At 47.4% G+C, this 12,881-nt stretch overlaps 1 protein-coding gene across 2 annotated transcripts in view; it reads right to left on the reverse strand.

Moving 5' to 3' along the window:
- Positions 1-584: 584 nt before the first annotated feature.
- The window catches only part of Psd2 (pleckstrin and Sec7 domain containing 2), a 54,154-nt gene continuing 41,857 nt past the window's right edge, over positions 585-12,881 (reverse strand). For both annotated transcript variants that reach the window (XM_090331408.1, XM_090331407.1), the window contains exons 12-15: positions 12,200-12,357; positions 11,240-11,384; positions 7,905-8,048; positions 585-4,713 (exon numbers count right to left, since the gene is read on the reverse strand). In XM_090331408.1, coding sequence (XP_090187534.1) covers positions 4,504-4,713; positions 7,905-8,048; positions 11,240-11,384; positions 12,200-12,357 — 657 coding nt within the window. In that variant the 3' untranslated portion in view covers positions 585-4,503. The remainder of the gene's footprint in view (positions 4,714-7,904; positions 8,049-11,239; positions 11,385-12,199; positions 12,358-12,881) is intronic.

Here is a 12,881-nt window from a genome sequence, read left to right on the forward strand (position 1 = left end):
CTCCTGTTTGACTTTGTATGCCTGGCCCTAGGGAGGCAGGAAGAGGACCTGTGGTGAAGCGGATGGTTGTTCCAAGGAAGGCTGGGCAGAGCCAGAGGGACAGTCCTTGGGAGGAAATGATCCTCTTGTCTCCTTGGCTCCCAGGGAGCTCGCTCCTCCCTTTTCTAAAAACATTTACAAGGTGTCCCCTTGAGCTGCTGGGGAACCTGGCCAAAGGACTGACGAAAATCGCTGGGCTTCAAACCCAGCCTCAGAACTCTAGCCCAGTTCCTGCCCTGGAGCTACAGGGTTGGACTGAGGCCCCGGTTTCCGACCCAGGAGGGTGAGGAAGGAAGGATTGTGGGGTTGGCACAGGGGCAGCGGATGACCCTTGGGGCCTCAGCCACATCACAGGCAAAGTCTGGACATGCAAGGTGGCATAATGGGCACCCACGTTGCCAGGAGGACCACAACAGCTGCAGCGCCACAGGCCCACAGGGTATTGCTCTTTCCCCCACTTTATACCCCTCAGAGCCAAGCCTGTCTAAACCCGCAGCCATAAAGGTCCATGGTTTCAGGTATGGAGAAAGCAGACAGATCCAGAGTTAAGAAGGCTTTTGCCTCAGCAACTAATTTATTAAACCCATGCCAGAACCAAGAACCACAAAGTTCCAGGCAGAACACAATGTCTTCTCCAAAGCGCTAGTAGGGTTGCGCACACTTGTGTGTGTGTGTGTGTGTGTGTGTGTGTGTGTGTGTTCGAGTGCAGGAGCATAATGCCCTGGGGATGGTATAGTCACAGGTGGAAAGATGGGAGGGAGAAAGAGGTGCAGACTTGAGAGAGCTTAGGGAAGACCTGAGTTCAGCTCTGCCCCTCCCTGTGTGACTTCTTTTGGCAAAAGTCTTCGTCACGTGCTATGACACAAATGCCTACGTCAGAGGGCTGTGTGGCGATTACGGACAGCAACCCTGGACATGCTCCTGTCAGAAGCCTCATAGGTGGTCGCCTTGATGGTATTGACAGTCGGCTATGTCTTGTACCCTTAAATAATACTGACAGTCAAGAACTAGATGAGAGGAAGAGACAAGTGAAGGAAGAACTAAGGTCATTGGATTCATTATGGGGCACGGGGGAAGCACTCATTACAAAAAAAAAAAAAAAGGAAAATTAGCTGAATGCTGTGAAAACTTGCAAATCACTAGCCTCTCCCTGAATCTTCTTTGGTCTCTGAGTTTGCTACTGGCTTTGAAATTTTCTGAGGGCCAGAGATATCTTTGTGTGACTTATGACATCTGTGAGATACCAAAATAACTCCACACAATCCCTCAGTGAACGCATTGATCCAGCATATTTTCTTCCCGTAACTCGTCTAAGTTGTCTTCTAAAATTTCAGTCAGAAACTACCTCTACCTGCATGTAGTCCAAGCTATTCAGGGCTGGAAATCTGAGGATTATGGTTTGGTTTTTTGTTTGTTTGTTTGTCAGTCCTGGGGTCTGAACTCAAGGCCTGAGCACTGTTCTTGGGCTTTCTCAAGCTAGAACTCTACCACTTAAGCCACAGCACCACTTCCGGCTTTTTCTATGTGGTACCGAGAAATCAAACCTAGGTCTTCGTGCATGCTAGGCAAGCACTTTTCCACTAGACCAAACTCCCGGCCCCTGGTTTGAAGCCAGTTAGAACAGAAAAGTCCACAAGATCCTGACTTCCAATTAACCAGCCAAAAAAGATGTGGAGGTATAGCTCACGTAGTAGAGTGTACCACCAACAAAGTGAGGGTAAGGTCCTGAGTTTAAGTCCCAGCGCCAGCACAAAAAGAAAGAAAGAAGAGGGAGGAAGAAGGGAGGGAGGGAAGGAAGGAGGGAGAGAAAGAGGGAGGGAGGGTGGGAGAAAAGATGAAAGAAAAGAAACTACCTCTACCACTCAAATGAACCCACCAGTCTAAATGACCCCCCCCCCCCGCAGTGGGCTCTCAGGGCATGTCTTGATCTACTCTGGATTCTACAATACTAGTCATACCGCCAAGTGTCTGAGGCCTAGACCCTAATATAATTCCTTGTCTCTCTCTTCACACTACTCATTATTTAATATGTAGGTATGCTTGGGACCTGGGAGCAAATTCAACTCTGCCTCTCTAATTTCCATCTTAGGGCCCTTGAGTTTGGACCATCAAGAAACCTACAAATTCAGCTAACCAGCTTCCCTTCCCTACCCTCTCCTGTGAAACACTTAGGACGCTCAGGGAGCTTCCTGGGTCAATTTTCACCTCAGTTCTCAAATTCCTCCTTTTAGAGAAAAGGAGGTTTCTTGGCTTCTTTTCATAGTCCCTCTCCCAATCCTAGACAGCACTGGTAACTACCTCTCTCTCTCTCTCCCCCACCCCATTAGATTATAAGCCCCATGGGACAGGCTGGCTTGCTTCTCACCACACTGTTCCCAGTATCCAGTATCCAGTACTGTGTGAGGGACTTGTTTGGCCTCACTGAATAAGAGGATGAAGGCACAGGAGACAGCAGGGGAAGCCCCCAGGTCCCATCCCCACTGCCCAAGACTGCTTACTGCAACTGGCCAGAAGCAGGGTTTGGAAGAGGAGCGGGGAGGGGAGAAATAGGATGGTCCAGTAGAATGGGGGAAAATATTAGAACTTCTATGTAGATTTATTTTCATCTCCTCTTTTTTTAAAATTTCTATTTTTGTGTATGTTTTATAATGTACATAGTATTTTAGTACAGTAGTACATGTATATAATTTACAAATAAATAATTATACAATTAAGGAAGCAAACTAAAAAGAAATGCTTTTACTGATGGGAGGCACAAGTAGTATTCACTCAGGGAAGCCCACCTCTCTGCTTATCATCACCCGCCTCAAGAAGTGACCTTTGAGGCAGTGTGGAGAAAGAACTGAGAGCTTTTACAGGCCTTTTTCATTCCATTTAAATGAGCATCTACTCCCCCTGAGCAAAATGAACAGGACAGATGGTTTGGTTATAAAACACACTTCAGCTGATCCAAGTTAAATAATCGGGATTTAAATCACTACATCAATCCACATACTCACCCAATCCCCGCATCAAAAGTGAGTGGGCTTGTAAATGTTAGGTACTTAGTGGCCAGGCTGGCTTATCTTACTAACTAAACACGTCACTGCCTAGGTCAAATAGCTGGCCAAACTACAAGCAACCTGATGAAACCATAGGAAGGTATGGCTCATCAGAGCCCATTGTGGGGTCCTGTCGCCCGCACTCACACCTACTTGCTGGTCTGAGGAATGCAAGGTTTAAAAGAAGCCAATCTGTGATGCACACGTGATAAATACCTCTATTCTTTCCATATATGTCCTCAGCTAAGCCTTTCTGATCCACTACCAAAAGAATGCAAGAAATAACAATCAGCAACTTGTCGTTTCACCTTTTCCCAAGACCAAAAATGAACAGCTCCCATCATCTCCCATCACCGTACAGTTTGGGGCTTGGTGACCGGTGCCTCCCTGCAAGGTGAAAGGACTAGCATTCCTGTTCAGAGGCAATTGCTGGAGCTCAGAGGCCTAGCAGCACAAATGTGAAGACCCAGTGGTGCTGGTGGTCACATCTCATCCACCCCCCCAGGACACCCTTGGATAGCCAGAATGACCCACATATATCCTACAAAGTCCCACAGCTTCAACAAGAATAGCAGGTGACAGTCTCGGGTCTGCTGAAAGAGGAAAATGCAGAGAGAAGGAAAATTCAGCACTTTTTCTGTCTTCCTCTCCCATGGCATCCAAGGCAGCCCTCCTCGCTAACTGGCAGAGCTCAGAAACAGGCTTTTCCATCATCGAATTTCCTCCTCTAACTGGTAGTGGTTCAAAACCCATCTTAAAGGTCTTCCATATATATAATTTATATATACACATTTACATATACATTGATGTCTGTATAAAAAAAGAGGCAATGATGGCCTCAGTGGATGAAAGGGTACGTGAACACACACAAAGAAGTAGGGTCCATTTGGCACTGGGCAGATGCAGGCCTGGCCCCAGATTATTGCGATGTGAGGCAGAAGAACCAGGCCTGTTGCAAGGGTTGCCGGGAGGAGAGGATGATGCTGGTGCTCTGCAGACCCGCTGCTGTTCAACTCAGGAGGAGGAGAAAAGAGGGGGTCCAGTCTGAGACCTGGTGTCCAGACCTGCCCTCACAAACACTGGAGATGAGAAAGGAGCTTGATGAGAATAGGGGAGCCTGGGGACACAATGGCTTTCAGCTTCTCCCATGGGGAAGTGCTGGGCATGCGCACCCAGGCCTAAAAGAGAGACCCTGTATGGGGAGGGCAGCCAGGGTAGGGAGAGAGTCCAAGGCTAGAGATGGCTCAGGATACCAGAGAACCAATACCATGAATGGCAGCTCTGTCCTCCTGGAGTTCTCCACAACCCTCTGGTCACCCATCAACTGCCTGGAGCTTGGTCTGAGCAGCACCTGGCTGGACTTGTGCTCACTGAGCCCTCTGGGGGTGTTTGCCTGTACCCCAGGCCTACAAGCCCACACCGGCTAAGTATCAGGCCCAGAAGCATCCTTTGTGGTTTTGCTACCAGTCATGGGCCCATGGCCCTGACTAAGGGCGGGGCTTGAGTGTGTCTTCCGGAGAGAAGGGTCATCCCCTTCCAGGGTGGCCAGCCGAGCCTCAATCCGCTCCAGATCATCTGAGTCCACTTTGACTTTCACAGCCAGGAGGTGGATGTAGGTCTCATAACGGCTTTTCTGGGGAAAGGGCAGAGAAAGGCCAAAATCAGGATCAAAAGGCACAACAAAAAGAGGGGGGAGGGCGTGGCGGCGCTGAATCTTATATAACAAAACACAAATTAGCTAATATAAAGAGCTGTCTCAAATCAACAAAAAGGAAATACACCATAAATTGCTGTCAGTGGTCTTTTGGAAGGCACAGGCAACAAGAGTGAAGATACAGTCAGCTGCTGGTGACTCACTCTTTGTAATACTAGCTACTAAGGAGGCTGGAGGATCAATGCTCAAGAACAATCAGGGCAAGGAAAAGTTCACTAGACTCCATCTCTAATTAAACAGCAAAAAGCAGGTGGGAGGTGTGGACTTAAGTAGCAAAACATCAGCCTAGCAAGCAAGAGGCCCTAAGTTCACACCCTAGTACTGCCAAAAAATGAAGTACTGAGATTTACAACTTCCACGTATGAGATAAGGTGTTATTGTTTAATGAGTGTAGAGTCTCAATTTGGAATATGAAAAAGGTATGAAGATAGGTTACATAACAATATGAATAAACTTCTTTCTCAACTATTACATTTAAAATAAGGCCGGGAGTTTGGCCTAGTGGTTAAAGTGCTTGCCTGGCATGCACGAAGACCCGGGTTCAATTCCTCGGTACCACATACATAGCAAAAAGCCGGAAGTGGTGCTGAGGCTCAAGTGGTAGAGCTCTAGCCTTGAGAAAATCCAAGGACAGGACTCAGGCCCTGAGCTCAAGCCCAGGACTGGCAAAAAAAAAAATAATAATTAAGATGCTAAATGTTGTGATGTTCTTACCACTATCCAAATTTTTATTTGAGTTAAAATAGTAATGAGGTATCAATTGATAAGAAAAAACTATCACATCTAAATGGCAATGTCCCCATATTTATATGAGCACAAATAAATAAACACATTCATAAAATATCAAACAAGTGGCCCAGGAGCATGGCCTAGTGGTAGAGGACTGCCTAGCATGCACGAAGCCCTGGGTTTGAACCCTCAACACCACATACACAGAAAAGGCCACAAGTGGTGCTGTGGTTCATGTGGTAGAGTGCTAGCCTAGAGAAAGCTCAAGGATAGTGCCTAGGCCCTGAGTTCAAGCCTCAGGATTGGCAAAAAAAAAAATCAGCTGGGTGAGGTGGCTCATGCCTGTAATCCTAGTAACTCAGGAGGCTGAGATCTGAGGATCTCAGTTGAAAGCCAGCTGGGGCCCTAAAGTCCATGAGACTTATCACCGGAAGTGGCTCTTTGGCTCCAGGAGTGGGACAGTAGCCTTGAGCTGAAGATCTCAGGGACACAGCTCCAGCCAAGTTCAAGCTCCACAACCCACCCCACCGTCCCCCCCCCCAAAAAAAAAATCAAACAAGTTACAAATGTAACGTAATGCTTAGGAGGGAGATTTAGCAGTATCTGAGGATCTTGACTCCAGACCTGCCTCGACACAGTCCCAAGAGGCTGATATCTCGGAAGGAGAGATCCTTTCATCCTCCCCCAGCCCTGCTGCCACCCAGTTCTGCTCACAAGACTTTACCCCCTCCATCAAGCCTGGGAACCGTGAAAAAGACCAGGGTTCTGAAGCTGCAGTCACCTGGGTCAGGATCCTGGTTCCTGAATCCTTAACTTCATGACCTCAGGCAAGTGCTTTGACCTCTAAAAGCTTCAACTTCTCCATTTGAAAAGTGGAAGTAGTCCCCTTTTCTCAGACTTCTTATGAAGGCAAAGTCAGTAGATAAAAGAGAAACAAAAGAACCAGGCCTAGGACTTAGCAGACCAGTCCACTGTAGCTTTTGCAATCACAGTTTTCATACTACACAGTACATGGGAGACAACTTCCTTAAACTACCATGTTTTGTGCTTTTCAGATGTTCAAGGTCTGTCCTGGAAACTTTCCTGTACATCTTAATAGAAAGCAATGTAGAGCCAGGCATTGTGGCTCATGGCTGAAATCCTAGCTGCTCAGAAGGCAGAGACCACAAGGATTATAATCCAACACCAGGTCAGGGGCGTGGGGGGGAAAATGCAGTACTTGAGACCCCTCTCAACCAATAGAAAATAGGCACAGTGGCCCACACTTGTTACTCTAATTATGTGGAAACCATCCATAGGATAATCCCAGTCCAGGCTTGCCTAGGCAAGACTCTATTTGAAAAACAACTAAAGCAAAAAGGGCTTGGGATGTAGCTCAAGTGTTAGAGCACTTGACTAATAAGTTTTGTGCCCTGAGGTCAACTTTTAGTACTAGAGGAAGATGTGGAGAAGAAGGAAGAGGAAGATAAGGACAGGAGTGATGAGGAGGTGAAGGAAGTGGAAAAGGAGGAGGAAAACAATATTGAAATCTAGAGGCTGAGACTTACGATGCCTAATTTTCCTGCTCTGGGACTTCTTGGATTACTCTTGGCCCTTCCGTCTGTCTGTCCGTCTATCTATCCCCATCTGCATGACAATTGCTTCCTGTCTTTCTCCCTCAACCAGACATCTCATCCTTCATCTAACAAAGGTGACACTTAGCTAGGCGTGGTGGCTCACACCTGTAATCCTAGCTACTCAGGAGGCTGAGATCTGAGGATTATGGTTCAAAGCCAGCCCAGGCACTAAAAAATCTCTGAGACTCTTATCTCTAAATAACCACTAGAAAACCATAAGTGGCACTTGAGCTGAAGAGCTCAGGGACGGAGTTCAAGTCCCACAACCAACAACAACAACAAAAAAGGCGACACTTAGCCTCTCTGCAGAACATCAGGAGGTAGAATCAGGGTGGTAAGCTAAGAAAAGACAGGAGAGAGAGGAAGGGACATAAGAGAAGAGAATAAATTTCTCTGTTTGCTAAGTATATGTTCAAGAGGAAAAATCAAGCCAAAGGTGGGGAATTTTCAGGGGGACACAGATGGAAAGTTTTGTGGGAGAGGAGGGGCCTGGAAAGGTGGTATATTTTGATTAAGTCCCTCTGGGGTTCTTAAAGAAACCGAGGTGAGCTGCACTTGTTTGATGAGCTTGTGACGGTTGGAGAGTGAGAGGCTATGATTCGTGATTAGATTATAGCTACCTCAGAGGTGCCCCCAAAATAAGAAACTCCCTGACCACGAGACACTAGCTTTAAAGGGATGTTGTGGGTAAAGGTGGAAGATGGAAGCTGCCCTCCTCTTCTGGCCCAAGCCCTTACCCTCACCATCCACCTGTCGGAGGCCCACCTCGAACGTGAGATAGTGTTCCTTCAGCCGGTACTCCTCTGCCTCCTTGGACTTGAGGCCCTTCTCCACTGGGTGACACCTGTGCTCAGCCAGCTCTGCAGTCACTTGTCTCAGCTTATTTTCATGAGACCGCAGCTGCTCCTCCTGCAAAGACAAGCCCCGGACCTTGAGGCCTAACGTTTACCACATCACAGCGATGAGTCAAACCAGGGAAACCGAAGGTCCCAAAGCCATGGGGGAAGGGAATAGAGCCAAGCTCTAGAGCCATCTCAGGACTGCTCCCATGTTCCTCCTCTCTCCCTTGCTACTAAGGACAAAGGACATGCACACTTAACCCATCCTGCTCAGGAGGCGAGAGATCTTCACACGCGTCCACACACCCTGGCTCACGGGAAGTCTCCTGTGTGCACACTAGGCTAAGGGTCAGCCTGGCCTGGTTACCCTGTTGACTGCATATGACATATACATTCACTCGTAGTCATTCTCAGATGCATGTTAGGGGTCACAGATCCAAGATCACACCCAAAAACAGACACACTGTCATATACACAAACACACATGCCACCCGCCACTATACAGCCAGGTTCCTTTGTGCAGTGTGCATATATGAGTGTCCCGAGTATGTATATGAGAAGATGTATGGCTAGGCGATGTATGTATGTACATACATGTGCATGTATGTACTGGGGCTAATTGTGTATGTGCACGCAGGGACTTTAGGCAAATGTAGACACCCCTCTCCCCCAGAGCCTCATGGAAAAACAAGGGCACCAAAGGCTGGCAAAGACAGAATGTTTGGAGCATCCCAGATTCTATGTCAAATTTGGGCCCATCATTTATTCTTTCCTCTCCAAAAACACTCTGAAAACCTGGAGTATTGATGAGATGGGATTTTTGATAGGACTACAAATAAAACATTTCAGCATCAGTGAAGCCATCATAAGAGCACTGAGTGTTATCCAAAAAAAATTAATAGGATAGGGGCTGGGAGTTTGGCCTAGTAGTAGAGTGCTTCCCTAGCATGCACAAACACCCGAGTTCAATTCCTCAGTACCACATGCATAGAAAAAAAAGGCAGAAGTGGTGCTGAGGCTCAAGTGGTAGAGCTCTAGCCTGAGAAAGTTCAAGGACCGTACTCAGGCCCTGAGCTCAAGCCCAGGACTGGCAAAAAAGGAAAAAAAATTAATAGGCTAAAACCTAGTCATTGATGGGTGACACTTGTGATTTTAGGTACACAGGAGGCTTAGAGCTGGAAGATTACAATTCCAACCAGCTGAAACAGAAAAGTGCATGAGACTCCAACCAACCAACAAAACAGCCAGGCCTGGGATGTGGTTCAAGTGGTAAAGCACCAACCATGAGCAAGAAAGCCTGGACATCTATCAATTAAAATAAATAAATAAGAAATGCTAATGATAAGAGTGATAAAATAAAGCTTAAAGATACAAAAAAAGAAATGCTAATGGAGATGTGGAGGAACAGCAACTCTTACACACTGTTGGTAGGAATACAGGGTTGTGCAGCCACTGCAGAAGTTTAGTAAAAAGGTTCCTCAAAAAACTAAAACTATAACTACCATATGATCCTCTCATACACTCATTGGCACATATCCAAAAGAATGTACATTGGCATACAATAGAAATACCTGCACACCCATGTTTACTGTGGCACTATTCATAATAGCTAAGCTATTGTGAAACAGGTATAGCTGCCCACTAACTGATGAATGAATAAATAAAATGTGGTATATAACTGGGTACTAATGACTCATACCTATAATCCTAGCTATTCAAGAAGATAAGATCTAAAGAGTATGGTTTGAAGCCAGCCCAGGCATAAAAGTCCACAAAACTCCATCTCCAATTAACCAGAAAGAAAAGTTGTGAAGGAGGCATGGCTTAAAGAGTAGAGTTCCAGCTGTGAGCAAAGCTGAGCAAAAGTGTGAGGGCCTGAGTTCAAGCCCCAGCACGCACTTTTTTAAAAGATATATATATATATATATATATGTATTATTACTAGTCAACTGGGTGCCAGTGGCTCACGCCTGTAATCCTAGCCAGGAGGCTGAGATTTGAGGATCACAGTTCAAAAAAAAGGGTGGGGGGAGTCATCCCAGGTATAAAAGTCAATGAGACTCTTTTTTTTTTTTTTTTTTTGCCAGTCATGGGCTTGAGCTCAGGGCCTGAGCACTGTCCTTGGATTTTCTCAAGGTTAGAGCTCTACCACTCGAGCCTCAGCACCACTTCCGGCTTTTTTCTATGTATGTGGTACCAAGGAATCAAACCCAGGTCTTCGTACATGCTAGGCAAGCACTTTAACCACTAGGCCAAACTCCCGGCCCATCAATAAGACTCTTACCTCCAATTAACCACCAGAAAACCGGAAGTGGTGCTGTGGCTCCGGGGGTAGGGTGGTAGCCTTGAGCTGACCTCAGGGACATCACCCAGGCCCAGAGTTCAAGTCCCACCACCAATAAAAGAAATAATATCACTCAGTCATAAAGTAAAGTAAAGCTCTGTCATCTATAGCACAATGGGTGAAACTAGAGGACATCTTTTTAAGCAAAAGAAGTTAGCATGTTCTCTTTCACATGTGGAAACTAAAAAATAACTTTGGAAAGGATGGGGATGCTGTGGTAGAAGACAGGTGGATGAACATGACCAATGGACATTGTATGCATGTATGGAAATAACAGAGGGAATCCCACTAATTTGTAGCAATACATTTTTTGTTGGTGGTGGTGGTGGTCATGGGGCTTGAACTCGGCCTGGGCACTGTCCCTGAGCTCAAGGCTATCAGCCTACCCTTGAGCCAAGCCCCACTTCCTGTTTTCTAGAGGTTAATTGGAAATAAGAGTCTCAGGTCCTTTTGTGCCCAGGCTGGCTTTGAACCTTGATCCTCAGATCTCAGCCTCCTGAGCAGCTAGGATTACAGGCGTGAGCCATCACGCCTGGCTGTAGCAATACTTTTTGAAGAAAGCACTGAATGTAAAGTGAGCCAAATCTCACCTCTGCCCAGCTCCCTAATACATACCTCCTCTCAAATCCATGCCCAACACTCAATACCAGAGTCCCACAGACATGCGTCGCCATTGGCAGAGACGCTTGCCCATGCTGCCCTCAATAGCACAGCCAGGCGTCTGTGTGGGGCATGGTGTGTGGTGTGCGGGTTCAGTCTTCCCATCTACAATGGGAATGAGGTGTGGCAGAATTTGGGGAAGCATCTGCCCCCAGCCCAGGACTAGGCTCTAGAGAAGAAGCTGGGCTGAGATTGGAGAGAGAGCTGGGTCGGGGCATACACCTGGGAAGGTGGCATCGTGACCTCAGGACTTGTACCTGGCAAAGGCGAGTGGTGCAGGAGGGCAGCAGGGGCCGACAGAACTTCTTCATGGAGCTGACAGCTGCTGGGAAAGCTGGGGCTGAGAAGATGGCAGCTACCAGATTGATCCTCAGGATCCAAGAAAGCATTTCTTCCTTGCTTCTGGGGACAGTGGAGGAAAGGCAAGGGTGCTGGCTTCTCACAACAGAACTCCCTAGCCACTCCCCACCCCCTACCACCCCTCATGCCCAGGATCAAACCTGGCTATGGGAGCAGTATATGAATGAGAAAGGAAGGAGGAAGAATAAGTGAGTGACTGATTAAGCCTAGCCGAGCTGTGGGGAGCTCCCCTTCTGGCCAGGTCCCAGAAAGTCTAGAATCTTCCTGCAGAAATCACCCTGATCAAGTCTAGACAAAAGACCTTAGGGCTCAAGAATGCATTAGAAGCCGGGAGGGGAGGGGGGGCGGGGGGGGGTAAGTCACAGACCCTGCTGTCCTGCCCTCACACCTACCAGCACTTAGGCACCACCTACTAGTCTTCCCTTAAAGCTCATGTGAGATGTGAAATCCCCAATTTCAGAAATATGGGGTGCAGCTGGAGGGCAGCCTTTCTAGGTCAATTTAAGAGCTCTTTTCCATTTAGCCCTAATATTTAATCAAGGATGACTTAGACAGTTTCTGTTACCCCATATTTCAGGGACCTTAGCCACTCCCACTAGCCTTGGGAAAGCACAGCCAGATTTCTGATTCAGAGGGCCAAAGTTGGGACCAGTTTCAGAGGACACTAAGGGTACCACACTGTGAGAACCATTGCTTCGGAGGACCTGTTGGTCTACGTGAGGCAGACCCCCAAACACTGAGGCTGATGCAAACGGCAAGTGGAGGTGTCCAGCCTGAGGTACCAGGAGAAAACATGTGCAGGCTGATGCCGCAGGCCTCGAGCCCATGTGGCAACAAAAGGCTCAGCACCTACTTACGGTGCCTGGAAGAGGAAGACCCTCCAGTCGGCTGTCTTCAGCTTAAGCACATTGGACTTCTTGCTGTAGTCAGAAGCCCTAGTGGCCAGCGCATGATGTACACGAATGGCATTTTTCAAGTCACCCTCGGACAGGGCTTTGTCAGGTCTGTATTCATCCTGGAGGGTGGGGAAGAGGAGTTGTTCTGTCATCGTGATGCACCAACTCACATCCTACTCCAGTAAGAAACACTCCGGGGGCTGGAGGTGTGGCTTCGGCCAATGAGCAACATCATCAGATACCAAGTTTGGGTCCAGTCTTGGGGGAAGAGGGAGGTGTTCATTCCAACTAGGTAAGATGATTCATATCAGCTAACCTTGAGTGATAGAAATAGGAGGATTGTGGGGCCGGGAGTTTGGCCTAGTGGTTAAAGTGCTTGCCTAGCATGCACAAAGACCTGGGTTCAATTCCTCGGTACCACATACACAGGAAAAAAAAAGCCAGAATTGGTGCTGAGGCTCAAGTGGTAGAGCTCTAGCCTTGAGAAAGTCCAAGGACAATGCTCAGGCCCTGAGCTCAAGCCCAGGACTGGCAAAAAAAAAATTTAAAAAAAAAAGAAATAGGAGGATTGTAGTTGGAGGCCCAGTGGATAAAAAGTGAAGAACATGAAAAGCCAGCTGTAGTGGCACATGCCTGTACTCCA

Source organism: Megascapheus bottae, chromosome 4, assembly GCF_031878675.1.
Source record: "Megascapheus bottae isolate mThoBot1 chromosome 4, mThoBot2.hap1, whole genome shotgun sequence".
NCBI lineage: Eukaryota > Metazoa > Chordata > Mammalia > Rodentia > Geomyidae > Megascapheus > Megascapheus bottae.